The 27861-nt window shown below is 37.3% G+C and overlaps 1 protein-coding gene across 2 annotated transcripts in view; it reads left to right on the top strand.

Annotated features, from left to right (window-relative positions):
* LOC106882935 (uncharacterized) overlaps positions 1–27861 on the top strand; it is a 148033-nt gene that overhangs the window by 106469 nt on the left and 13703 nt on the right. For both annotated transcript variants that reach the window (XM_089366301.1, XM_089366300.1), the window contains exons 2-3: positions 8551–8584; positions 22885–22973. In XM_089366301.1, coding sequence (XP_089222427.1) covers positions 8551–8584; positions 22885–22973 — 123 coding nt within the window. The remainder of the gene's footprint in view (positions 1–8550; positions 8585–22884; positions 22974–27861) is intronic.

Raw genomic sequence — 27861 nt, 5'->3', positions numbered from 1 at the left:
TGAGTCGATTCATAGGAACTGAACTACAACTTACAAGGAAACCTCTATATTACCACTGATCCTGCTAAAAATAGCAGCCAAATTTCCCTCATATCCCATTCCTGCCATCTTAAAGGACAAGACAAAACAGATTTGTGCTGCATTTCATTCGAGTAATAAATTTTGTTTGCTTTCAAGAAGTGGAGCTTGACAACTTTTGTGTAGCCAATCCTATTTTCTTCTTCTATTGTTGTTAAGCCCCCAAGTTAGCTGTGATCTGGTAGACCTCTGGTCAAAGACACTGCATCCATGACCATTCTGTCATTTTCTGTACGTTGTTGTCAATGTGTCTTTTTCTTAATAGAACAACAGATACCTTTTTGAGATGATAGGATGTGATGGAAGTGTTTTGCCAGCACTTTCTATCAATTTGAGGGTTAATGACAACGTCAAGGTACCTTGGCGCAGTAAACAATACTCTATTATTCCTGAACAACAGAGCAAGTTTAGAAAAGGCAGAGAGAGTGATTCAGTCATGGAGTGTCAAATCAATTGGAATTTGACATCTGGTTAAGTGGTTTATTTTGTTGAGATCAATTCCCCTCATTTAAAAATAAATGAACTCTCAATCGAAACAAATTGTCAATATTTTCTTCCATTTCGTTTTTTTTTTATTTATTCTTAAAAAATATTTTTATTTGTGTCTTAGAACATTTGTGCAACTAACCAAATCTCAGTGAGAAGCATCTACTTTCAATCAGTGTATCAAGTGTTTGCCATTATATCATCATCATCATCATCATCATCATCATCATCATTATAGATCTGCTTTTTATTTTCGCATACAGGATTCTGTTTTAACAGGATCTTGCCTTCAGCAAGACTCAAAAGCCTTCTCAAACTCTGTATTGTCTCTGCTGAATTCTTTAAGCACTTAACAGAGGGTATTGAGTGCCTTTTACATGCTACTAGCACTTGTGAGGTTACCTTGTGTCTCACAGGTGAAAGGGTCTTCACCACTGAAAGAGAGAGAGAGAGAGAGAGAGAGAGAGATGGCTTTAGAAGAGTGAGGGATTACCGTATGATGGTTGGAAGAAATTGGTTGGTGTGAGAGAGAGAGTAAGAGAGGCTGTGGAAGAAGAGGTGCCAAGAGCATATTCTGTGAAGGGCCTAATTAAGTGGTCAGTACTTTATTGTTTAAGGGCAATAACAAAAGAACCATCAAGACAAGTTATCTTTTTTTGGTTTAGTGTAACGAGATTCACAGAGTGAGACAAGAAAGAAAATTGAAAAGAGGATTTGAGGTTATCTCTCTGCAGTCTGGCAGTGAAGACAAAGCATAACAGGCAAACGTGATGGCTTTCCTTTTTTTGTTGTCAGAGCAGCTTTGAAGTGTTTATGGTCAATAGCCAGGTGTAAGAGGTGTTTGTGATAGGAAGACTGGATTCTGTATGTAATTGATATAATTATTGTCACCACACTTTGTAAAGACATCCTGACATAAAAGAGTTAATCTGAACGGCAGAGATAAGATACAAGTTAAAGAGATTTGTGTCTGAGAAAAGAATAATATGTGTTGCCTGTTGTATTAATGAGACATGTCTGGCGGACAAGTTCTGCACTGAAATTTGCAAACATTGATGCAAAGAGGGAGTGTTGCCTACTGTTTCTTTTACTTGTCTCACTCATTGGACTGTGGCCTTGCTGGAGCACCACCCTCGAAGGGTTTAGTTGAACAAATCAACCCCAGTATTTATTTTTTTAAAGTCTGGTAATTATTCTGTTGGTCTCCTTTGCTGAACTGCTAAGTCATGGAGATGTAAACAAACAAACACCGGTTGTCAAGCAGTAGAAGGACAAAAACAAAGACACACATGTGCACATATACACATACTCCAGGCTTCCACACAGTTTCTGTCTATCAAACTGATTGGCCTGAGGTAATAGCAGAAGACACTTTCTAAAGGTGTCACACACATTAGGACTGAACCTGGAACCACTCGGTTTCAATGTGGTCTTCTTAAATACATGGTCATGCTTGCACCTGTTTGCTTTTTCTTCCTCAGTGTAGTTATGAGATAAGATCACATGATGAAAATGGGGGGCCGGGGGCGGGGGTCACTTGTCATAAACTGGGGGAAAGGAGTATTATGCACCTCCTGTCGATAGACCCTCTGAAAGTGTGACCCATATGCCCAGGCCACTGTCTGGGGAAACCTTTTCTTTGGCTATTTTCAGACAACTGTTATAATGCTAATACCTTTGTGAGAGAATTGTAATTGTCACGCAAGCTTATTCTTCTGGTGAAACAAAAAACACACAATAAAAATCAATATTTATGTGTAAACTACATACAAGTACACACACATGCACACAAATACAGCACAAGCAAGCACACACATATACACACACATATACACACACATATAGGATATAAGAATTATAAATTTACTGCAGATTTGACAATATTTATGGCTTATGATTAAACTAGTTATAAAACAGAGAAAACCAAAGAGAGAATTTGGTTGTTAGTAACAGCTCAACCCACAGAGGGATACATAAGTTGCATGCACATATACACACATATAACGCACACATAACGCACACATACGCTCGTTCATATAAAACCTTACTGCAATATATGATTCTGGTATAGATTTTTCTCTCCAATGATGACTAACTAGCTTAATCGTTCCCTAGCAATCAATATATGCTGTTCTACATGGACATTGCCAACTAACTTTGCCAAACAGAACAAGCATGTTCAGTCATTTTTTTCTCTCTTTTTTTCTCTCTTTTTTTCTTTTTTCTTCCTTATTTTACACAGATTTTGTTATTTTTTGTTTTATTCCATTTTACTTTATTTAAAAAAAATATTTGTAATACTTTTGGGAATAAATAATTATTTGGAAATTAATTTTTCTAAGCTATATTATATTTTGAGTTTTGAGATTGCAATGTTGTGTGTGTGTGTGTGAGAGAGAGAGAGAGGGTGTGTTAGTATGTGCATGTGTATGATAGAGTGTGTGTGTGAAAGAGAATGTATGTGTGAGTTGGTGTACTTGTGTGTAATAGAGAGCATGTGTGTGTGATGTGTGTGTGAGAGAGAGAGAGAGTACGTGTGTGTGTGTTGAAGAGAAAGAGAGTGTGTATATGTGTGGAAGTGAGAGAATGTGTTTGTGTTTCTTTTTTAGGGTTTTATCATGTTTTTCCCTGTTCCCCCTCTATTTATTTTTTGGGGAAAAAATTTACTCTAACAGAAATACATTGTAGCTGAGATTAGAGTGCTGGACTTTTTGAGGCTGATATTTTGAAAATTATATCTACAGCTATTGATTAAATATATGGGGCTATTAATAAGAATTCAAATTAGAGCTTGCTGCTTTACTTGCAAACTCCCTTTTTTCATTGATAACCTTTAGCTCTTTTGGCTCACCAATGAGATGCACCCTTATCATCATCATCATCATCATCATCATTATATTTTGACTATTTTTACTGTAGTCTCTGTTTTCAATCATTACTAATTCCATTGCAACCCCACTGAAGTCCTCATGCAGCATCCAACATTATCCATCAAATTCTCTCTCTCTCTCCCTCTCTCTTTCACACACACACCAAATCCTGCCATTCTCTTCTGCAGTAAACATTTCGTTCAAGACTCATTGATGCCTCTTCACCATTCATTCGATCAAGATGACCTCTACAAACTGTGGAACGCAGCCCTACACTTCTGACATTTGATCCTCAAAGCAACAGCACAGCAAGGGAGCTTCATTCCTGAAACAAGTCTCTTAGCTTTTCATTTCATTTCATCTTTTTATGCTAAGGCCAATATATATAATCTTGTACATTTCCATGGTGATTCTTTCGTCATGACTACAGCAAGTATAGTGAAACTGTGCTTTGCTAATGAGGTCAGAATAAGACAAACATGTCCATAGTTGTCTCTCATATTTATGAAAATAAAAATTACATGTCATTGATTAATAATGATTTGGGTATGTGTTTGTATGTGTTACCATTATGAAGAACAATTTTTGTTTTTTAACCATTTGTGCTTTTATAACCTATTAAAGCAGTCAACTTAATCCATCCATTGCCCAGTTTTAACATCACCACCAACACCACCTCCACTATCAACACCACCACCATCACCACCTCCACCATCAACACCACCACCCCCACCATCAGGCCCATTAGGTACTTTTGGCAGGGTTCACTCTGTCATGAGTATTTGGGACTTGTCTCCAGTTTGAAGAATGCCATAGTAAAATTTCCCAGGGATGCCTTCTGTCTGAAGGTTATGTAGTTAAGCGAAGACTAACATACCTAATGTATGTATTCAACTGAAATTATGCTTATAATGTAAAGAAAATCAATTATTAGTGTTAATGAAAATTTTTATTAAAACCAAGGGAGACAATCCTGAAATGAAATCGGTTTGATTCAGCTTCTCTAGATGTTCTTTTTACAGAGGTGTCTGTGGGAAGTTTCCATTGATATTTCCTATTCTGTATCTTGCATTTGCTTTTGGATGTTTTCTAAGCCAAGCATTATTCATACAGCAACCAAGTACATTCCCTGACTCATGTTTTCCATTCAAGCCCTGCAGGTGACCACAACTGACCTAACCCTAGCCCAGCCTACTTCAGACAATCTTTTCATTGTACCTTGAGGGTAGGTCATGACACCTCATCACCATCATCTCTCCTTTTCCAATGCTGCACACAGCTCTTAATCAGGGTGTCCTGTCTAGCATGTCACTCGATCTGATGACACAAGAAAAGTCCCCAGTTGTACTCTGTGTAAAGTGGTTGGCATTAAAAAAAAAGGACATCCAGTCATAGAAAGCAAACAATGGAGCTTGACACATTCCTCTTACCTGTTGGATCCTCTCAAAAACCATCCACCCCATTCTAGCATGGACTAGAAACACTAAACGATGATGATGATGATGATGATGATATTTATTTTTAAACAGTGGTTGACTTTGTTTAGACATTAGCGTCAGGCTGCATGTATTATTTATAACTTACACAGGAAGACACACTTCTCTTGCGAGACAAATTATATGCTTAATCAACTTTCTTATTTGCATTCTCTACAATTTAATCAGAGGTTTTTTTTTTTATTCCACAATGTTTTTGTTTATATTTCATATTATGTATTTATTTTTAACAAATTGTAATCAGTTCACTTCACCTGTGTCTTTTCTCTCTTCTTTCTCCTCTTCCTTTCTCCTTCTATTATAATTCTGCAAGAAATGTTTATGTATGTTATTAAGTGAAACGATCTTTAGTTGAAGTCAGAATAAATCTCCAGTTTTGACTGTGTTTTCACACCATTACAACCCAGCACTCACTCAAATAATTCCAACATTTATAATTATTCCGTTCCAATTTATATAACCTTTAATGTCTTCAATTACAGTATTGTTTCTTCAACCAATATGATTCATTTGTTCAATTATCCCAGCGACGCGTAACCTTCTTTTCTGGCTGTGACCCACAATATTTTCCCACATCAGCCACGACCCACCCCATATCAACTAAATAAAGCCAAAAATAAATGTTGAAGCACAAATTTAATTCAAATTACCATTAAAGAAGAAAAAAACACAAGCAAAATAGAGAATAATGATAATAAAACATTGCTATCTATAGCTGAAGGGTGAACTTATGAAATTAAGTCAAAAAAGCAAATTAAATAACTTGATCAGGAAAAAATTGTGATCAATATGCAAACAATTAAATAATGTTTTACTAAATATGTAAATGTCAGCCATGATGCACTGAGTGAGGCCCAATTCTGAGTCATGTGGCCCACCTTGTATATCATTGAATTGTGGTACAGATTCAAGAGACTCTATATTAAATAAAAAGCCCTTTTTTTCTCTTCCAATTATTGCTTTTTATTTAATCCAATAACCCCTTTGACTTTATTGTTACAGAAGAATATAAAAACAACACTCTTTCTCTCTCTCTCTCTCTCTCTCTCTCTCTCTCTCTCTCCCCATATTCATTGGCAATCATGGCCTTTCGTGCCAAAATCTGAAGATTCATGGTTTTTCCCTTGGCCAACATACAGAAGTTGTGCTTTCTTGCTGTCTTCTGCTCTTTTTATCAGGGCTTCTGCTCTCCTCCCAAGTTTACCCTTCAGGTTCAGGGACTGAACCTGAAAACCACATGGTTACAAAATGAGCTTCTTAACCACTCAACCAGGCACATTTTTTGATGAAATTCTACAAAGAGACATCTTCAAAGATGCAAATTTATAATCACATTGATGAAATGTTTTTTTTAACTTGTTTTGATTTATTTTTCTTTTATTGTAAAACCATTTTTGTTAAACGATCTTCTAAATACCAACTTGACAATGGAAACAGATATTTTGCATAATTCTTCCAAATTCTTGATTTAGTTCAAAATCAACTGAAATATAAAATGTAAAGGAAATAAAAATTGCTTTCCTTGCTCCCTCATACATAGACATTGTAATTCGTTAGAAACATAACCACAAAACAGTTGAAATACATTTTGTCCGTTTTCTGATTTATGAGGAGGCAGTGTAGATGTTAGTTGAAAACTGAGTGAAAGATCACAGCATAATTTGGTAAAACAGTGTTCAGTGAGGAAATAACAGTCAGTTAGATCTCAGGAGACACAACTGTTCTCTGTGCTCTCAGCAGGAATTTAACTTTAAACTCTCTGGTTTTGAACTCTAAGCAATCAACTGCATCGGTCTATCATAATTGAAAAGTTAAATGGTGTTTGCATTTCAGTGCAATTTCTCTTGAAGTTGATAATATATTACCTTTCATCTCAATATTAGTTTAGAAAATTTGTTGATGAAGAAGAGGGCTTAAAAAAAAATTACATTTATTCTGAAAATGTCATTCTTATTTTACTTTTTCCCTCTTTTTTTTTTTTAAAAGCATTTATCTCTAAGTGGATATTTTTCATAAGTTCATGCATTTATATATTTGTTGTTGTTTTACCCTAAAATAGTCATGATCAAGTGCATCTATGATCAAAAGCCATTCCAGCTATGATCATCCTGTCCCGTTTTGTATTTTGTTTTGTTTTTAGATATCGTGCATGTACAACTACATTATCTAATATGTTGTTTTTAGGTGGTGGCGTATGATTCGAGGAAGATTTGACTGCTCTTTCTTGCAGCTCACAAAACAACCCTCCTTCCACCCCCACCCCCACCTTAGAGGAAATCATCTTGTTTTTACAGCTGAATGCTCTTCATTTTGCCAACCATTCAAGTGTATCACAGAGACTGAGACAAGCAGAGTTATGTGCTTTGATCAGAAGCACCCAACACTGACTGGACAAGTAAAGTGTGATGTTTGTGGTGATGCCATCAGCAATGCAGTTTCTTAACCGTTCAGCCATTGTGTCTTGTTTGTCAAACAGAAATGAGAAGAAACAAACTTTTAAATAAATATTAATTTCTTCCTCGGGCAGATGGCCAACTTTTGTTGGGAAAAGAGTTGATTGAATTGAGAAAAGTATATTAGTGCACGCACGGCCGTGTGGTGAAGAAGCTTGTTTTGTAACTACATGGTTCTGGGTTCAGTCCTACTGGGGGATACCTTGAGCAAAGTGTCTTTTACTATAGCCCCGGACTGACCAATGCCTTTAGTGAATTTGGTTGATGTAAAACCTCAAGGAAATTTACCATATATGTATGTATATATGTGTGTATATATATATATATATATATATATATATATATATATATATATATATATATATGTATGTATGTATATATATATGTGTGTATATATATGTGTGTATATGTATGTATGTATATATATGTGTGTATATGTATGTATGTATATATATGTGTGTATATGTATGTATGTATATATATGTGTGTATATGTATGTATGTATATATATGTGTGTATATGCATGTATGTCTATATATATTTGTGAGCATATATATATATATATATATATATATATATATATATATATATATATACATTCCATAGCCATCATGTATGTGTTGTGTTCGTTTATGTCCCCACAACTTAGCTGTTTGGCAGAAGAGATCAATAAAATATGTACCAGGGTTGATTTGTTAAAAAAAAAGCCTTCAAGGTGGTGTCCTATCATGGCTGCAGTCCAATGACTGAAACAAGTAAAAGGTAAAAAACACCGGTACCTTACCAACACTGAACCCCAGAAGAAGAAATAGTAAAATTGATTCCAGTGGGTCTTGAACTTAAATCCTTGAAGGGCAAAAGTACTTTAATATATTTCGATCAGCAGTGTACTCCACTAGAAAGGATCTTTCTATCTTAAATCAATTTATTGATTTCTAGACAATGAGCTGCTGGATGAGCCAGAATATAACTAAAATATGGAACTATGAAGCTCCAACAACAATTAGATTACAACAGCTCTTAGACTCTCAGAATTGTGAGATTTCCTTTTTCAAGTCTCTTTTTTTCCCCCCCATTTCTTCCCTTTTTTTTTATTCTTTATTACTTGAAACTTTTATATTTTTGATTTGTCATTCTAACAAATGTGTTTTTTTCTGATATTTTCAGTGCCAAAGCCAGAACAAAGATCAGCAGCATCCTTGTAAGTATGAATGTTTCTCTCCTCTTCTTATAGAAATATGCATTGGAATTACAATTCTGTCAGTTGACCCCTCTGTACATGTCCATCTGTTCTTTATTTTGGCAGTATTGATATTTTAATGAAAAGAACAAGGACTTTTCAGAATGGTCAGGAGACATTTTGGCACAGTCGTTTGGCACCACTCTCTCTTCCCCCCCCCCCTATCTCCATCTGTATGCATATATTTCTGTGTGTGTGTGTGTGTGTGTGTGCCTCCAACACCAAAACATAGTCTCTAAAGCAGGTGGAGCATTCAGTCAGCTGTGCCAACAAATTACTAGCATCTAAACAGCTGCCCCAAATCATCTCATTTTGCTTCAGCGCTTCGAGGACTGGTAGGAGAGAGTTGTCCCAAGGCCTGCAACTGTCCTTGAATGCTTACAACAGAGTGGATTCTGCTAAGAGCAACCACCAAAGTTTGAATGAAAAAGAAACTTACCCAACAATTGATTCCAACATGACCATCTCCCTGGCCTTTGATTGCTTTTAACAGAATTTCCCTGTTAAAAGCATTGAAACCCAGTCAGTGGTCTGTGGATAACTTTTCCATCAGCATTTTCGGAAGCTCTGGAAAAGGATCACGGGCCCAGCTGTGCTTTGTCTTTTCACTCAGTTACTGTGTAACCCACTTAACAACCGACAGTTGGCTGGTTTCTCTTATGTTATCAGCATTGTGCCATGTCCACAGTTAAACACTTAAATCACAAATGGCCTCATCCACCTTGTTGATAAAGATACTACATGGTAGCAAAGAATTACTGTGCCAAGTGACAGCATTGTAGAATTGGGTCATAATTATAGGCAGAAGGCAACAAATTTTGGAAAAGGTACTCAGCAGTACTTCATTTATTTACCCCGTAAGGATTAAAGGCAAAATCAAATCTGGTAGGATTTGAACTCATAACATAAAGAAGCATTGCATTTTGTCTGTCACTATACTGATTCTGCCAGTCTACCAGCTGAAGGTTTGACAGCTCTTTCTAGCAGATTGAGTGACTGTGTGGCAGAACTGTGTTGCATGTTTGTATAATTTACTACTCCAAGAAGTGCACAGTTCAATTCCTGTTATTGAAAAAGCTGCCTGTAACAGATCAACGTCCTGTGTGTGTGTGTGTGTGCATCCATATCCTGTCCAAACGTAAAAACAATGAGAGTGCTGTGGTGTTTCCTTCCATGTTACGTGATACAAAAAGCAGCAGCAATAACAACTTAACACTTGACACGGGATGTTGTTAACAGCAGATATCAATAATATTAACGCTAGATGGGAACAGCCTTGTCACTTGATATGAGGAGTCTTTGCAGTAGACAACAGCCATCTTAACCGTATGTAATTTATATGGAACACCATACACCATGTTAATGAAACATTTCAGTGTATGGAAGCATATTTATAGTTTATAACATATAAATACAGTTTAAGCATTTGTAATCTTTGTAAGTATGTTAAACCTTAACAGACAGGAACAACTAGTTTTAACATGGATGACCAAGATATCATCATCAGCATCAGCAACATCCACTTTAAATTGTTGAGGCAGATTTTCTATGGCCAGGTGCTCTTCCAGTCACTAACTCTCACTTGTTGACAACCAACACATGACATTAAGACAATGATATATATGCACTCGCACACACACACACACACACACACACACACACACACACACACACACACACACACACACACACACACACACACACACACACACACAAGGAATAAAATAAGTTGTAAATGCATTGTGTATATAAAAAGATTTATTTATATTAATATACATAACCAGTTTCATATTTGTATGATTTTTAAAAATATAAGATTTGAGGGATATGGAGCTGTACCATTTCTAGCCATTGCTTAAAAAGTTGTTCATTTCTGTAGAGAGTGAATGTGGTTTAGATCTCTGTCAGTTGACATACAGATTGATTGGTTAAGGATAGTCATGTGGTGCAGTAAGGGGATTTTTTTGGTCAGCTCTCTGCTACATCCATGTATTATGGTTGTGCAATAGCCAGCACCCCATGACTAGCTCCCGTGCCTGTGTCACGAAAAAGCACTATCTGAATGTGATCGATGCTAGGCCCGCCTGACTGGCTCCTGTGCCAGTTGCACGTAAAAAGCACTCACTACACACTCCGAGTGGTTGGCATTAGGAAGGGCATCCAACTGCAGAAACTCTGGTACAGCCACTGGCTCTCCAGACCTCAGTCAAACTGTCCAACCCATGCCAGCATGGAAAACAAACGTTAAACAATGATGATGTTGATGATTTCTGACAAAGTCCACAAACTTTTACCATTTCTTCACTCCTATCAGTGTATAGCAAAATCTCTGGTGCTACAAATATAGTTTTTTTCTGCTCTGTCATCACCACATCTAACCTGTATGTCTTTATTGCACAGTCAGTTTGTAATACAAAAATCCAAAGGCCTTTATAATATTATGTCTAAGAGCTTCTGGCTGATCATGGTACCATTCTTTTTCCACATTGATAAACTTTCCAAATAACGACCACTTCAACAATTTGAAATGGTGTTTATTGTGAATATTTCGTAGTCAGTTTGTATTTCTTTAATGCATTTATCACATAAATAAAAGCAGTAAATAAGAACTAGATATACATTTATAATAAATACCATTTTATTAGCTGCTAAATGCACAGTAAGCAATTTAGGGGGGAAAAAAACATTTAAAAAAAAATTTAACTGGAAAGAAAAAGTATTTTCAAAATGTAAAAACAATATCTAAATATTCCAGCACAAGTGTTCAAGAACTAAACCATGTTTATTGAATGGTTGTTGGCTGTTGCACAGTAAGTAAATTCAACAAAACAAACGTTTTCAAGTTAAAAGAATATTTTCGAATAAAAGGAAAATATTTTTGCATTAAAAAATCAAGAATTCATAAAGCAATTTTAAATTCTTTTACTTGTCTGTTTGGTCTATAGATACTGGTTCTTCAATGGATTTCTTTAAGCATTTTCTAACATCTCTTTGTTGTTTCATAGAATTCTGTTTTGTAGTAAATCTTGTAGTTTTAACCACATCTGCTTGCATAACTTGTTGCCAAAAAAGATTTGTATTCTGTTCAATATTTGAAAGAATTGCATCCTTCATAACCAAGCTTTGGACAAAGACATCCTTTCAGTTGTTTCATTACCATTATTATTTATGTCACAACAAATTACTGCTTCTGAACCACTCTGTCGATAATCCGCTGAGCTGCAAAGAACGTTTGGCTTATTCAGTGTTGTTGTCCACCTCGGTGCAATCATTGATAACTTTAACTTCAAAGCCATGGAACAGATTTTTGTACATGCATTGTGTGCATTGATTGTGTTATTTATTTTTATGCTCTGTCTAATGTGGAAACCATTCAACTACTCTTCATTGTCAGAAATGAAATCATTGCACAGCAACGTAGACCAAAACGTTTGCCATATTCTCAAAAGTGCGACAAATTTAACACAAGTCTATGCAATTTCAGATTTAATGAGCACATCTTTAATTGTAAACTGCTGTTGAAAGTCATTAGAGAGCACATCTCTTAATTGTAAATTGTCATTGAAAGTCAATGATGGAAACTTTGCTACTGATTAATTCTATCATAAAATTACTTGTAATCGTAACATTTGTAATTCTGAATAATTCCCTTGTCCATTGGTCGTCTGAGAAGAATTCTATAGAATGGTAAATAGCATAGAAAAATGTTGGTGCAATCCGGAACTGCCTTGGATGCATGGTGATGTGTCATGTCTTGTTGCAGAGGTCAATCACTCTTGGTATCTTATGGCTTGATGCCATTCCTCTAAAGTTAGGCAAAACTGCAGACAAGAAATTCTTGAGTGAACCAATTTTTAAAAAGTTCTTTAGTCCTTCTTTTGGGCCTTGTTGTTAAAAACTGGAATATGCATTATTTCCTTCAAGACTCTAACATGATGCCACTTATTTATCAATCACTAAAAGTTTTGTACTGTTGGTCCAGATGCATTTTTACATAAAAAACTGTTAATCTTTCTTTTTATTATACTTGAAATCACTTGCCTCCTTGGAACTTACCAATATCCACATTTGTAAACATCACCAGTAGAGGAGGCCATTTTCATTGATATTGTATATTCAAACAGTTGTAAGCTCCTGTCCCCTGACAAGTTCAATAAATGCTGTATGTTAAGCTCTTTCTCCATCTACTGATTGCTTTTCACCATCAATGTCTGATTCTTTCTTTCATAACATGTCTTAAATCCAGGGAATCACTCATCCGAGAAAAACAATTGAGGTTTCCAAATCTATTTTCTCTTTAAAATGTTTAGCTCTTGCTAAAATTATTGTCTCATTTACGGCTATACCTTCCAATCATTCACTTCAATAAAAACCACTCGTGCAATATTTTATCTAAATTTTCACATTTTACGTTTATGCAGACTTTGCCTATTTTCTAGTTTATTGAGAAGCTTAGAACATGCTGTAAAATCTAAAAGCTTTTCCTTTCAGTTGTTAATGTCATACAAAGTCACTGATCTGCATTTAGATTCTGTTATTAGCACATTTCTACTCACACCGTGTTCAGTTTTCTTGGTGATTTCTAGTTTATTTTTGGTGGAGAAGATTTGAGAAGAATGAAAGGAGGAGTCATCTGAATAAGTGGGGGCATTATTGGCTGTGATGACGACGAGTAGCTCATTGATGTATAAGGGACAGAAATGAGCACTGGGGTACACTAGATTTAATAGCGTAGGGTAGAGAGGGATCTCCATCAGCAACAGAAGCTACTTTAGGACTCTTTGATGTTCTACTTTGTTTCTTCTCAGTCACTTTAGACATTGTAATAGGGTAAATGACAAAAAAAATGAATGGGTTCAAATACAGCACTGGACATTACACCTGCTACCAGCACAGAGGTCCATATGACCACCAGTTTTATTTTGAAAGTGGCATTAACTTGGGGTTTCCAGTATTCTCTGTGCCTTCATTTCAAAATGGTTTCAGCACTTCGTTATTATTGGCAAGCTGGCTGAATCATTAAATGCAGTATTTGTTCTGATTCTATGTTCTGAGTTCAAATGCAACCTAGGTCTGCTTTGCCTTTCAATCACCTAGGGTCAATGAAATAAAGTTCCAAGCAATCGGTGCTGGCATTCATTGGCTACAACACTTCCCTGCACCTTTTCTAGTCTTGTGATTAAACCAGAAACCACCATCATCATTATTATTATTATTATTATTATAAAGGTGCCAAGCTGGAAGAATTGTTAGCACACCAGGCAAAATGCTTAGCAGCATTTCATCAGCTTTGTGTTTTCTGAGTACAAATTCCGCCAAGGTCAAATTTGCCTTTCATCCTTTCAGGGTCGATAAATTAAGTACCAGTGAAACATTGGGGTTGAATAGATTACTCCCCTCCCCCAAAATTTCATGCCTTGTGCCTATAGTAGAAAGGATTATTATTATTATTATTATTATAATTATTATTATTATAATTATTAGCCGTAGAAGTACCATTATCTGTGTTGTCAAAAATTATGACAGTTTTATTTTTATTAATTTTGAGGAACGGCACACTTCCATTCAAAATGACAGGTAAAAACAATTTTGATGAAGTTTTGTACCTAAAGACGTAGCTTTACATATTTAATTGCAAAAGTATTAGAAATTTGTAAATGTGATAGTGCAGGACACCCACTGAAAAACGATGTCCCCCCCATTACACATTCTACTGTAATAACCACTTGGGCTGTCAAATATGACAGCTTTCTTACTTATACAATTCTTTGCTGGTTCACTGAACAGTTTAATGAGAATTTTAAAAATTTAATTAAAAGTTATGATTTGTATCATCATCATCATCATCTCTTAATGTGCACTTTTCCATGCTTGCATGGGTCTGATGGAATTTGTTGAGGCAGATTTTCTATGGTTGGATGCCCTTCCCCCTAGTTTCTAGCAAAGTAATATTTCCCGTGGTCAGACATGTTTTCCATGGAAGACTGGAAAGGCATAAACTTGACTGTAGAATGCTGATGCTCATTTAGAACTGTCATGTAATATCAAGACAAGGGTGTACTTGTTCCAACTCTTTATGTGCCAAGTTAAAATTCTGCTGAGGTCAGACTTACCTTTCGTCCCTTCAAAGTCAATAGCATAAAGTACCGATAGAGTACTGGTGTTGATCTGATTAAGTGGCCCCCTCACCGCAATATTTCAGGCCTTGTGCCTATATCAGAAAGGATCAGAGCTGGCAGAATCAGTAGAACTCTGAGCAAAATGCGTGCCAGCATTTTGTCCATCTTTATATTCTGAGTTCAAATTCTGCTGAGGTTCACTTTGCCTTTCATCTTTTGGGGTTGATAAAATCAATACCAGTCATGTACTGGAGTCTATGTAATTGCTTACTCCTCCTCCCCCAAAACTGCTGGCCTTGTGCCTATAGTGGAAACGGTTTATTACTATTATTATTATTATTATTATTACTATGTGTTTCTAATTTCCTTGTTTTGTAACCAGTATCAATTATTAACTTGGCCAGATAGGTTTGTCTGGACAGTTTTCTTATTCAGGCAGGATGTCACTCTTTTACAAAAGGAGTGTCAGGTAAGTGGGGAGGAATGTGTAGAGAGGAGGAGGACACTATGTCATTCCTGACTTCTATGAAGACATAACCAACCATATTGGACCGAGGCACGTCACTGCTATTTCTCCAATTTAATTAGTGTCTTCTGCATCGTTAGCTCATGTGATTTTCTTTCTTTTCTTTTTCTTTATGAATATCTTTGCCAATTACGGAAATTCATTCTCACGAGTTTACATTTACTTGAGATCCTGGTTTAGACTTTTTACCAATGAGAATAATTCAGAATCAAATAAACTACTAAACTTCATTTCTTTCTTTTCTTTTCTTTTTTTTCTTTTTTTCTCCAAACTTTCTTTACATCATCATTCATGAAGATTGCCATAAATTGTTAGTTCTTGCTGACAGATACTCAACTTCTCAGACAACCTCACATGATTGTGAGGAATATTCTTTTGGTCTTTTACTGGTTTCAGTCATTGGACAGCAACCCAATACGGCTGGGTTGCAGTCTTTCAAGGGGTTGTAGAAAATCTGCCTCAACAAATTCCATCTGACCCATGCAAGCGTAGAAAAGTGGATGTTAAATGAGGAGGATGATGATGATATGAAATAATGATTTATTTTTCAAGAAAACCTTAAAGACAAGCTGACATCCAAAGAAATGTTATCCCAATGAAATACACAGTTGTATCTCACTAACACATTATATAATCTTGCATGCTAGGAGAGGGGGTGGGTGGGGTATTTTATTTTATTTCACCACCCACCAGACATGATGAATGCCTAAAGCAACTTTGTTTAGGTTCCAAATGCAAAAACTGCCAATTACATAATGAAAAACTAGTCTTCTTGCATTTCAGCTGTCATCCTTAGCCATCGTTCATATTTATTTTTATTCTGCTTTCCTTTCTTTTTGTTTGTTTGTCTTTTTTTTTGTTAGTCTTTTTTATTACCAAGTTCTTCATGCAAAGAATTGGCAGAACCATTGGAGCATCGGAAAAAAATACTTCATAGTATTTGCTTTGACACTCAATGCTTTGAGTTCAAATCCCATCAAGGTCAGCTTAGCCTTTCATTCCTTCAGGATTTCTAAAAATATACCAAATCCAATGTAGCAGGTTGGCATTTGTTGCAGTTCTCTGTGTCCTGAGTTCAAGTCCTGTTGAGGTCAACTTTACTTTTTATCCTCTCAGGATTGATACAAAAAGGGTTCAGTCCAACGTGGTGGATTGGTAGAGTTGGGCATGGTGCCTTGTGGTGTTTGTTCCAGCTCTCTGTGTTCTGAGTCCAAAATCCCACCATGGCCTACTTCAGTGATAGATTTCATCCATTCGCCCAGCTTATCATGACCACCCCCCGGCATTGGTAGTGCCTTTAGCTGAAGCCACTCCATTGCAAACATTGAGGCTAGGTTCCCAGTTGGAAGATGATCTTCATCCCTTTTTTCCTTCCACCTTTCTACCATTCTTGGAAGCTTTCTAAAGGATCCTGGCTACTGCATTCCCCCTCCTGACTTAAAGACATGGAAACAAAAGCAACTTTCCTTACTTTTGACCCCTGGAACTGGCATCTCTTTTACTAGTTCTTGGGAGATTGGATCAAGAAAACCATTTGCAAGGCTTCAATGCAACGACACAGTTTCAGTGTTAGACTTAAAATACACACACCCATACATACATACATACATATATACACACATATACACACATGCACACACACACACACACACATGCACATCCATAAATACATACATACACATACACACACACATTCATATTAAAGTTTTTGTGTAAATTTACATCTTTGATGTTTCATCTTTTACTTGTTTCAGTCATTGGACTGCGACCATACTGGGGCACCATCTTGGAGAGTTTTAGTTAAACAAATCAATCCGTTTTTATTGTTTTCTTTTTTTTAAAATTTTACTACTTATTCTATGGGTCTCTTTTGCTGAACCACCAAGTTACAGGGACATAAACAAACCAACACTAGTTGTCAGGAGAGGGGTAAGTACAGACACAAAGACAAGCACACAATGGGCTTCTAGACAGTCTCTGTGTAGCGAATCCATTCATAAGTTGCCCCAGGGCTATAGTAGAAGACACATACCCAAGGTACCACAGAGTGGGACTGAACCTGAAACCACCCAGCTATGCCTGAACTTATTTTAACATTAAACAGAAGTATTACTCAATACTTTTCAGCAGAGTACAATAAAATGGTTGACAGTGACTTTGAAGTCTCAGCTTATTCACTGTCACCAGACTGTGTTTTACTTTTGCTTTTTCTGCTATTATACAGTTTTTGGCAAGTTGTCCTTTGATCGGTGGTATAATGGGAATGAGAATCAGGTGTGGTGCTGGTAGGAGGGGGAAAAGTGTTTATGTAGGTATATGTCCATACGTGTGTGTGTGTGTGTATATGGATGTATGCACACACACACACACACACACACACACACACACACACACACATGTATAGGCATACCACTGAATACCTCCCTATCAAATAATGGCAGATCAGCATAGTTTGGTGTAACGATCAAAAGTGTGTTTTCGTGTGTGTTTTTGTGTGTGTGTGCATGCATGTATGTATGTGTATGTTAAAGTCTGTCTTAAGCCTACAAACCCATTAGGCCAGAGTTTATATCGGTGCTCTTAGCATTCAAGTGAGTGATAGCACAAAAGTCAGCCCTGAACACCACATCAGTCGGTGGCAAAGTTAATTTAGCAAGACAAGTTTGTCTAGACAGTTTTCTTATTCAGGCACAATGACATTCTTTTAGAAAAGGGATTGTCATGGACGGGAGGGGTGCTGCAGGGATGGGGCAGAGGATACTGTTGTTCCTGACTTATATGAAAACATAACCATGTTGGACCCCCAGCATGTCATTGCTATTTCACCAATTAAATTAATGTCATCTGCATTGTTAGATCATTTGATATTAACTTTTTTCTTTCCCATGAATATCTTAGCCATTTACAAAATTTATTCTTTATGTGTCTTTAATGGATGTAAAAGTGAAGGTAGGGCTGCTTCGTTGGGAACTTTCCTTCCCAATCACATACTCTCAGGTTCAGTCCTGCTTTGTAGCACTTTGGGCAAGTCTTTTCTACTGTAGCCCCAGGCTGACCGAAGCCATGTGAGTTGATTTAGGAGATGGAAACTAAAAGAAGCCCATCATATATATATGTATGTATTTGTGTGTGTGTGTGTGTGTGTGTATCACTCTCTCCTTGGCTTGACATCATCGCAAAGTGCAGGAACAACTACCACAAGGCACTTTGAGTGATGCTATAACCATTTCCAGGGTTGTCAGTGGCACGATTTGAACTCAAAGCCAGGACAAGCACAAGAAAGGTGTTTAATATGATTGTCTTACACTTTGCCAAATAAATACCAAATCAGCTAATTAGTCAAAACATAACATTTTACCTCTTCTTCGCAGCTAACGAATTTATTTCATTTCTTAAACTATTCCCACTAATTACCAATCCAATTTATCTCTAGTTTACTCAAATCCTGTTTATTTTACCTGTATATGGTGTTGTTGTTGTTGTTGTTTTAGCCCCAGGTCAACCTTAACTGAGCAGATCTATTCATCACTGTTCCATTTCATTCACCTAAGCCAACATTATCCAACCTTCTTTTAGGTAGCAGGATATGATTTAAAGGAGATTTGACTGCTATTTCTAGCAAGCGGAGGAGCAGTCACATTCACCTGTGCTTTCAGTGTGGTAGTATCCTTGTGCATTACTACTGCAGGATTCGGTAATATTTAGTTGAGAACAGCGGAAAAGAAAAACACCCAAAACCTACAGAAAGGCATTTGCTGTGAACAGCTTCTGAAACTCTCCCTCTCACACTCTCACACACTCTCTCTCTCTTCCCTCTTTCTTCCTCTCTCTCCTTATCAGCTCTCTCTCTCTCTCTCTCTCTCTCTCTCTCGAAACAAAAAGGGAACATAAAACAGTTTCTGGAAGGTTTATTGGACAGCTTTATGTTGATTTATTTATTAGAAAATATATTTTTCTTGTTAAACTTTGATATGCATTGGAGAATGAATGGATTGTTCCAACACGGTTTATATGTCTTATTCCGAGGTGTAAACCATGTTCACCATTGCTGCGACGAGATGTTTTTCTTGTTGAACACTTGCTTACAGAATGAGTCATGATAAATCAGTAGAACTCAGTGATAGCAGAAGATATACACGCATACATGCATACATACATACATACATATATGTGTGTGTGTGTGTGTAGAGAGAGAGAGAGAGAGGGAGAGAGGAAGAAGGGGAGGAGCAAAATGGTTGATAGCTGGCCAAAGTTGTGTTATCGATCATCTTGATAAGATCAGCCATGATGTAAACCGGAATATGGGTGATGGGACTTAGGTCATAACTAAACACGGGATTAGTGTTCTCTCATTGTCGTTGTCAGTTTATAAATAAAAACTATTTTAAAGCTCATACAGACACACACACACGTACATATGCGCATACGCACATATACTTATAGATATATATGTTCTTTTCTGATTTGATCCCACCGACATATTAAAAAAAAAAAAAATTACTGGTTCAGTTGAAGATGAAAATGCTCCATTCTTATTAATGCTAGAGTTCAGACAAAATCTAATAAATAAACCATTGAACAGGATTACTGTCTCATTTTTGTCTCTCTTTTTCTCTGAACACACACACACACACACACACACACACTAGAACATTCATTTTTACTTCTTGTATACACATGTAGTCATGTAGTATTTTTGTAGCATCCACATGCACTTGCTGTGTTGGCAACATGCCATAGACATGTAGTGTTTTACAACCTGCACTTAAATGTGTTTGCAACACTGCATAGCTGTAGTGTGTTTGCAACATCTATATGTATATATGGAGCGTTGACAAAATTATATAGGCATGTAGCTTTTGCAGCATCCATGTGTTCATGTTATGTGTGCAAGATCACATGCATACATGTAGCATTGGCAACATCGCACACATGTGGAGTTTGCAACCTATGCATAAACAAGCCCTCACTGTAGCTATTCAAAAACCCATTTTCTCCCTGCATACAGGGACACACAGACAGAGGGCAGGTGTATTGAATGAGAGACTGAAGGTGACAGGAGGAAGATTTTGGTCCTCCTGTAAGAGGAACAGGTGGACCTGTAGGAATGAGATGAGGTGGGGTGGGGAGAAATGGTGGTGGTGGTGGTGGTGTGGCTGCACCAATAATGATGATGAGGAGGAAGAAGTATAAATAGAGAAGGAAAATGAAAACAACCAACTAAAAAAGTATTCCGTAAGTCGACCAATGATGATAGTCAATCTGTTTTCTGCTCTTTGTTCAGGCTGTGTGACTCAACCCAATAAATCATGGTGTCTATCAAACTACAATCTTTCATTGATCATTCAGAAATCCAACATTGTTGTTGTAATAACCATTAAGTTTTTTCTTGGCATTTAATGTGTTTACACCCCCTCCTCCCTCAGTTATCTATTGAACTGAACTAACAAAACCTGATGATGAACCGTTAAAAAAACCTCTCTGTTACCAATTGACCTGCTAGAAATAGTAATCAAATGTCCTTCAAATTACACTCTTGGACAGGGATTTTCAAACAGTGTGCTGCAGATTTTTAAAAATTTCATTTCAGGCTTTTGCAACCATATTTTTATTCAAAAAACACTTCTTTTGCTTCAGTTAATTCTAAAGATAATAAAGAAATTTAGTAAAATAATTGTGTCTTTATTACCGCTGGGCCTCACCAAGGAAAGGACAAGGGACTGGGCAATGTGGTGCTTTGCTGTACTTGATAAGATGCGTCAAGCTAAGAAAAAACGTTGTCTTGCTCACATACAGGCTTGTCCATTTCAGGTGCCAATGCCAGGTAAAAAGCACCCAGTGGAGTACTCTGTTGAGTGGTTGGCATTAGGGTTAGGGCATCCAGCCATAGAAACCATGCCACAACAGACAGCTGGGGTCTGGACAGCTCCTAGCTGGCCAGGCCTGTGTCAGACTGTCCAACCCATGCCAGCATGGACAACGGACGTTAAATGATGATGTTTAGAACATAATCATGAAATGTTGGTGGCAGGTTTTGAGGTCATTTTAAAACAAAGTGTTTGTTTTGTAGAACCAGGGTCACTCTCAGGTGGGTTGGTGTCAAAAGGAATTAAGGCTTTAGAAAATCCATAATAATGTTCAGGTGTCAACAAAAAAAACCTTATTTGGAATTTTGTTAAATACCAATAGGATTAATTAAACAAGGCAAATCATTGTTTGCTGTGTTTTTGTTTTTTGGTTAAATTAAAAATTTTTTTTCCTCTTTTGATCCCAACTCACCTGGGACCAGCCCAAACTCTGTGATGCAAAAATGAAAGCTTTCCCTCAAAAATTAATACTGGGGTTGATTTTGAGTGACTAATCCCTCCAATCAGGTTAATTTAATCTAGCTTAACGAGGATAAAGTTATTTTACGAAATTCTTCATTGTTTTTGAAATTAATTGAAACAAAGGCAGAGCATTTCAATGGAAATATGGTAAGAAGAAGCAGCTTGAAACAGATTCAGGAATGGTTGTGTTGGTTCAGACGTTTACTTCACAACCATACAGTTTTAGGTTCGATCCCAAGGTTCATCTTTGGGCAGATGTTTTCTGTATTAAGAACCTCTTCATTACAAGTTGATTATTTTTCTATCAATCATAATCAATTACCAATTGTTACTACTTTTATTTTCTCTTTTGTCATCTTATGGATTCTTGCATTAAATCCTTCCTCTTGAGCTAATTTCAACATTTCTTTTCTCCTATCCTCAGTGGGGGGGGGGGCAGTGGTGGTGGTGATGGTTGTTCTCTGAAGCATTGAGTCTCTTCTCTCTTTCTTCTATTTCATCAACAATTGACAAAGTCCATAATGACATGCATTATTTCCATTTTTCCAATAAAAAAGACAACTTTTTTTAAAAATCATTTGAGCTTCTTTCCAATTATATTTTTAAAAAAATATCATTATATTATAGTCGCAGGCCTGGCTCTGTGTTAAGAAGCTTGCTCTTCCGACCACATGGTTCTTGGTTCAGTCCCACTACATGCCACTTTGGGCAAGTGTCTTCTATTATAGCCTCGGGTCGACCAAAGCCTTGTTTAGTGAATTTGGTAGACGGAAACTAAGAAGACCACAAATTTTATAAGAAAAAGATTTGTACCAGTCATGCACTGGGGTTGGTTAAGTTGATTGATTAGATTGGCACAACTATAAGAGTGTCAGACAAATTGTCTTCTGGTATTATTCAATCAGGACTCTTTGCCTCGTGAGTTCAAATCCAACTAATGTCAACTTTGGCTTTCATCATTCAGGATTTGATAAGAAGACAGTATAGCACTGGTACCTCTGGTACTGAGGTTGATTCATATTCCACTGATGCATCAGAAATGTAAATGGCATTAAAATTGAAGGGAAATAATTATATCTGTGCCTCCCACTCTATTAAATTGCATCTGCCCCTCCCACTCTACTAAATTGTATCTGCCCCTCTCACAATACTAAATCATATCTGCTCCTCCCTCTCTGTTAAACTGTATCTGCCCCTCCCCCTCTACTAAACCATTCCCATTGATCCACATATCTGTCTGCAATTTACTTTACAAGACACTATCAATTTTTTTGTTTTGTTTTACAGCAAGATGTGAACCAGTTATCTGATGTAGAAAAGTTATTGTTGTACCTCAAACTTCCTACTGGCGCCACCAATGATGACCAACTCACACTGTATGTACCTGTTTTACCTGTTGTTTCAGTATTTCATATGTCGCTGTATTTCACTTCACCCCACCTGTCAATACAGACAGCGTATTCCATCTTTCTGCTACTTTGCATTTACCTGTGTGTATATGTGTGTTTACATATGTATGTATTATTTGAAACAGCTTCGTTACTGTGTGACTTAAAGGTTTGTAGGCTTCTTACAGAGACCTGGCCCATCAGGCACGATTGGATGAATGGAGAGATGCAGGAAGTTCAAGCTGGCTGCTGGGAACTGAGCTGCTATTGGTTGTGGTGGGTCACATGGTGTCATTAGGAGTAAGATCAACATTCCAACGACACCAAATTAATTAAAAAGGAGAATTTCTTGGACCACGTGGCTGGACAGGAAGCTGGTGGCCCCTAGCTGTCTGGTTGATCTTTGAAGGGACTTGTGGGACATGAGATATATGGCCAGCAAGGATGTATGTGTGTGTGTGTGTGTGTGTGTGTGTGTGCGCGCGCGCGCGCGCGTGTGTGTGCATACAAGTGCATTGGTGTGAGTGTCTTCATGCCAAGCAAAATGCTTAGCAACATTTCATCCATCTTTACGTTCTGAGTTCAAATTCCACTGAGGTCAACTTTGCCTTTCATCCTTTCAAAGTCAATTAAATAAATACCAGTTGAGCATTGGGGGTTGTTGTAATAGACTTGCCCCACCTTTCTCCAGAATTGCTGCCTTGTGCCAAAATTTGAAGCCAATATATTACTGGTACCTGTTTTATTAAGGTTATGAAGGCTGTTGGAAGACAGTGAATCCAAGCAAGATTTGAACCCAAGACCTATTGTTCTGAAAGTACATAATGTAACAATGTGTGTGTGTGTGAGTCCTGTCTCAGCTACCCCTCTCTGTTGCTTCTTCTGTGAATTTGAATCAGAATCTCATATTGTTTTGTTAGTCTGACAAGAAATTACATCGTTGCTGTGGAAATTTATTTTGACTTGTTGCCAATATGTTGCCATATTTGTGATCCGAGATAGACTTTACTATTTTTATTAGAAACACCTTCCTCCACACACACACACACACACACACCTTACCTCAATTTCACTTCATTCCACAGTTTAAAGGGCAATTTTAAGGGTTGTTTTGTGAATGTGTTACTTTTTTCTTCTTTTCTTTTAACCAACTAAACTAAATCACTTGTGAAAATAGAGTCACTGCTTTCAGCCGGTTCTTCTGTAAAAGTTTTGTGATTCATTTTTTACTGTGTTTATTTATTTTGTATCTTATCATCCTTTAGACTACTAGAACTGTTTCAGGAAGGGAATTTAATTCTGTTCTTCTCTTAAAATTCCATTCAACAGGATTTTTTTATTCTTATTTACTCTAAAAACACTTAGCTGTGTGAAAACTAATGCATTAAGCAAGTTGTAGAGCATTCAGTTTGCCTCCGACATAAATCACTCTTTATTCTCCGGTTCTTTTGATCTTTGAATCAGTGTAAACCATTGTGATTTCCAATCATGAAGAAGCAGGCATCACTGCACCATTATTATGAGAAATAGATGGAGAGGCAAAAAAAAAAAAAGCAAAAAAACTGCTTAACCCAGGTGGGACTAGAACCCATATTCCGAGGATTGTGTCCAATTGCTTCTTCAATAAAAGGTTCTGTTGTTAATGTCAAATCTTCTCTCTTTTTAATGGCAAACTCACTTATTCTGCTTTGGCAATCATTTTGTATCACTATTTAGCCGAGTATGACTTTAATCTGCATCCAGTGTTGTGGGTCCCTGGTTCAGGAGTTTTAGGGTTCTGAGAAGAAGTGTGGAACCACATCTTAGCCACTATTGTTCCCAGGTGTACTCTACACCACTTAGGGCCCAGCTTTGAGTTAAATAGTATGTCATGGAATTGTTCCCAGAAGAAAAGACCAAATCTTACTTGTGTATTTCATATTTTAGCATGGTTTTTAGAGTTGGTCACACAGTGTATTGGGTGGTACTGGCACCATGGACATTGTCCTGTTCTTTACAAAACTAAAGCGTCTGCTCTGCCCTCTGCTGTCCCTGTTCCTTTGTCAGCCACTCTACAGAGTGAACTGGGTGTATTTCATTATGGCACTGGCACTAGAAAAGTTTCCATGTCTCCTGCAAGGCTAGGAATTCCTCTCTACATTGTTGTTAGTCCTTCAAGGCAAACGTGAGCAAAAGGTCAAAAGGAGAGAGAGAGAGAGTATGTGTGTTGTGGGTGAAATAGAATGAGTGGGGGTGGAGTAAAAAGTAATAGGAGAGGGAGGCTGGTAGGTGTTTGTTATTGGTAATGACATTGAATAAGCAGTGAATGTGTGATGGTAAGGGGAGGGACTGTGATGAATAGCAATAGTGACATTGCAATGATAAGGCAGAGCGATAGATGTCAGTGGAGAGTCATGAGAAGTGTGTGATGGCTACAAGTAAAAGAAGGGTGGGAGTACTGGATGTGGGCTGATTCAGTGCCTTCATTATGCAGGCGTTGTGATGGAAGAGGATTGGAGAGACAGCAAGCCAGATGATGGTTGAAGAGAGGTAAAGTGATAAAAGGGTGATTGGGCGGGGGGTGGGGCGTTGAATGCAGACAGTTCCGATGCCATTCCTCATTCAACAGGTGACGTATCACACAGCGGGTAAGAGAGAGATGGTGAGTGATCGATGACAGATTTAGGAATGTTTATAATTTTCCAATTGATTAAAGCTGACAAAGACTCCCAATTTAATTGAATAGTGGCCTGGTTCAATAAATTTGTATTGGTGAGAGTAATTGATTCCCAGAAGCCAATATTCTAATTTATATAGCCTTTGCTATATAAATGTTTAAAAAGTCGTCTCCAGTGTAGATGACAGGCTTCCCCACCACCACCACCACCACCACCACCACCAAAGGTAATGGAGTGTAATAAGAAATATTTTTCCTGTCATATTAATAATGTTTCTCTTTTCATTGTTCAGTTTTTCTGTTTGATTTCTAATTAAATTACTTAAACCATTAACAGTTTCAATAAATCTCGCAAATGTCATGATATATTTTCTTCTAATACCACTTTGTCCTTGTTTGCCTCTCTTATCTCTCCTGTTATAAAACAGAATATATTTGAAGGCAAACAAGAGGCCCCTTTTTATAAAATGCTTCAAAAACATTCAGCCCAGCTCCCATATGGGAAGGACTTTAATTTCATTTCCTAAATATGAGCTTCTGAAATTGGGGTGCATCTGATGAGCCCATCTTTTATCTTTTACTTGTCTCAGTCATTGCACTGTGGCCATGCTGAGGCACTGCCTTGCAGAATTTTAGTTGAACAAATCAACCCTAGGACTGTTTTTTTTTCCTGTTAAGCCTGGTACTTATTTTATCATCTCTTTTTGTCAAACTGCCAAGTTATGAGAATGTAAACAAACCAACACTGGTTGTCAAGTGGTGGGTGGGGACAAACACAGACACCTTCACACACACACACACACACATACGATAGGCTTCTTTCAGTTTCTGTCTACCAAATCCCTTCACAAGACTTTGGTCGCTGTGAGGCGAGAGTAGATGACACATGTCCAAGGTGCCAAACAGTGGGATTGAACTGGGAATTTTGTGGTTGAGAAGCAAGCTTCTTACCCCACAGTCACACCTATCCATTCATGTGCATTTTATGCCATCAGATAAGGTAATTATTTTACAACTTTTAATTTGACCTCCAAATTGGCCTCAATGGCATCATATTCCTGAGGCCCTTGTTTCTGATACCACTGCTACAGATATTCTCTTTTGACCCTGACCATAAATGTGTACACACACACACACACACATATAAACAATGGGTTTCCACACAGTGGTGGTGGTGGTGGTGCTGACAGCAGTGGCAATGGCGATGACGACATTTGTGTAAAATAATAATAGATACCCGAACTCCATTTGTGTGTGTAGAGAAAATCATATGAGACTGAGACACTTTGTGGTAGATCGTTACTGACAAATCAGTTCTTATCTCCAAACAGTGAAATACCTCGATGGCATCATAGTCTGGCAAACTATTTTCTAACGTCTAATTTTAGTTCTATTGGTTTGGTCTTTTATTACTTGTCGGTGATTAGATCATTGAAAAATCAATTAAGTTTGGTCATTAGTATCTCTGAAATAGTATCAAATAAAGTAATTTTATCAATTTATTTTCAAAACTGAAACTCTATCTGAATATTTTACTTGTGGTTATTCTGGTTAATTTTTTTGTCCCCCCCCCTTGCCAGTTCTTTACATTTTGAGTTCAAATCATGCCAAGGTCAACTTACCCTTTCTTCCTTTCAAGGCCAGTAACATAAAATGCTAATCAAGTACTGGGTCACAATACCTTGAGCAAGTCATTCAACCAACTTTATCCAGTGGTGAGGCTCCAGCTCAAGAGTTCAGGAGTTTTGAAGAACATGATGTCCCAACTACTTCCAGGTCTTCTCTGGCCCAGGATGGTAGTATTTGTTCAGGATCCTTATTATAGGTCAAATGGCAGAAATGGTCCTGTGGTTAAGGCACACGGGACTCAGAAGGGGGTTGGTCCCTAGACATGGATCATAAGGGGTCACAAATGTGTGAAGGACATGCACTGATGCCGTATGATCTAGTTCCCCACTCCCCATGTCTAAGGATTAATTAGGCCCTGAGTGAAGAAATTAACAGAGGAAACGGTAAACAAATTGGCAGACAGCATTAAGAAACCACCATTGCATCTTTTGCAGGAAGAATCATAAATCTTTGGAATTTGGCCTGGAAGTCCATGATATATGGACACCTACAAGGATGGCACATGGGGAGAGAAATAGAGAGTGAGGGATGCAAATGCTGAAATTGTATGGTTTGATTGTAGCAAGAAGTGGAGATCTGTAGCTCAAGCGC

The sequence above is a fragment of the Octopus bimaculoides genome, chromosome 18 (assembly GCF_046866305.1).
Source record: "Octopus bimaculoides isolate indiv1 chromosome 18, ASM4686630v1, whole genome shotgun sequence".
Taxonomy (NCBI): Eukaryota; Metazoa; Mollusca; class Cephalopoda; order Octopoda; family Octopodidae; genus Octopus; species Octopus bimaculoides.
The sequence above is the reverse complement of the archived record's forward strand: the minus strand, read 5'-3'. Positions and strand labels throughout refer to the sequence as shown.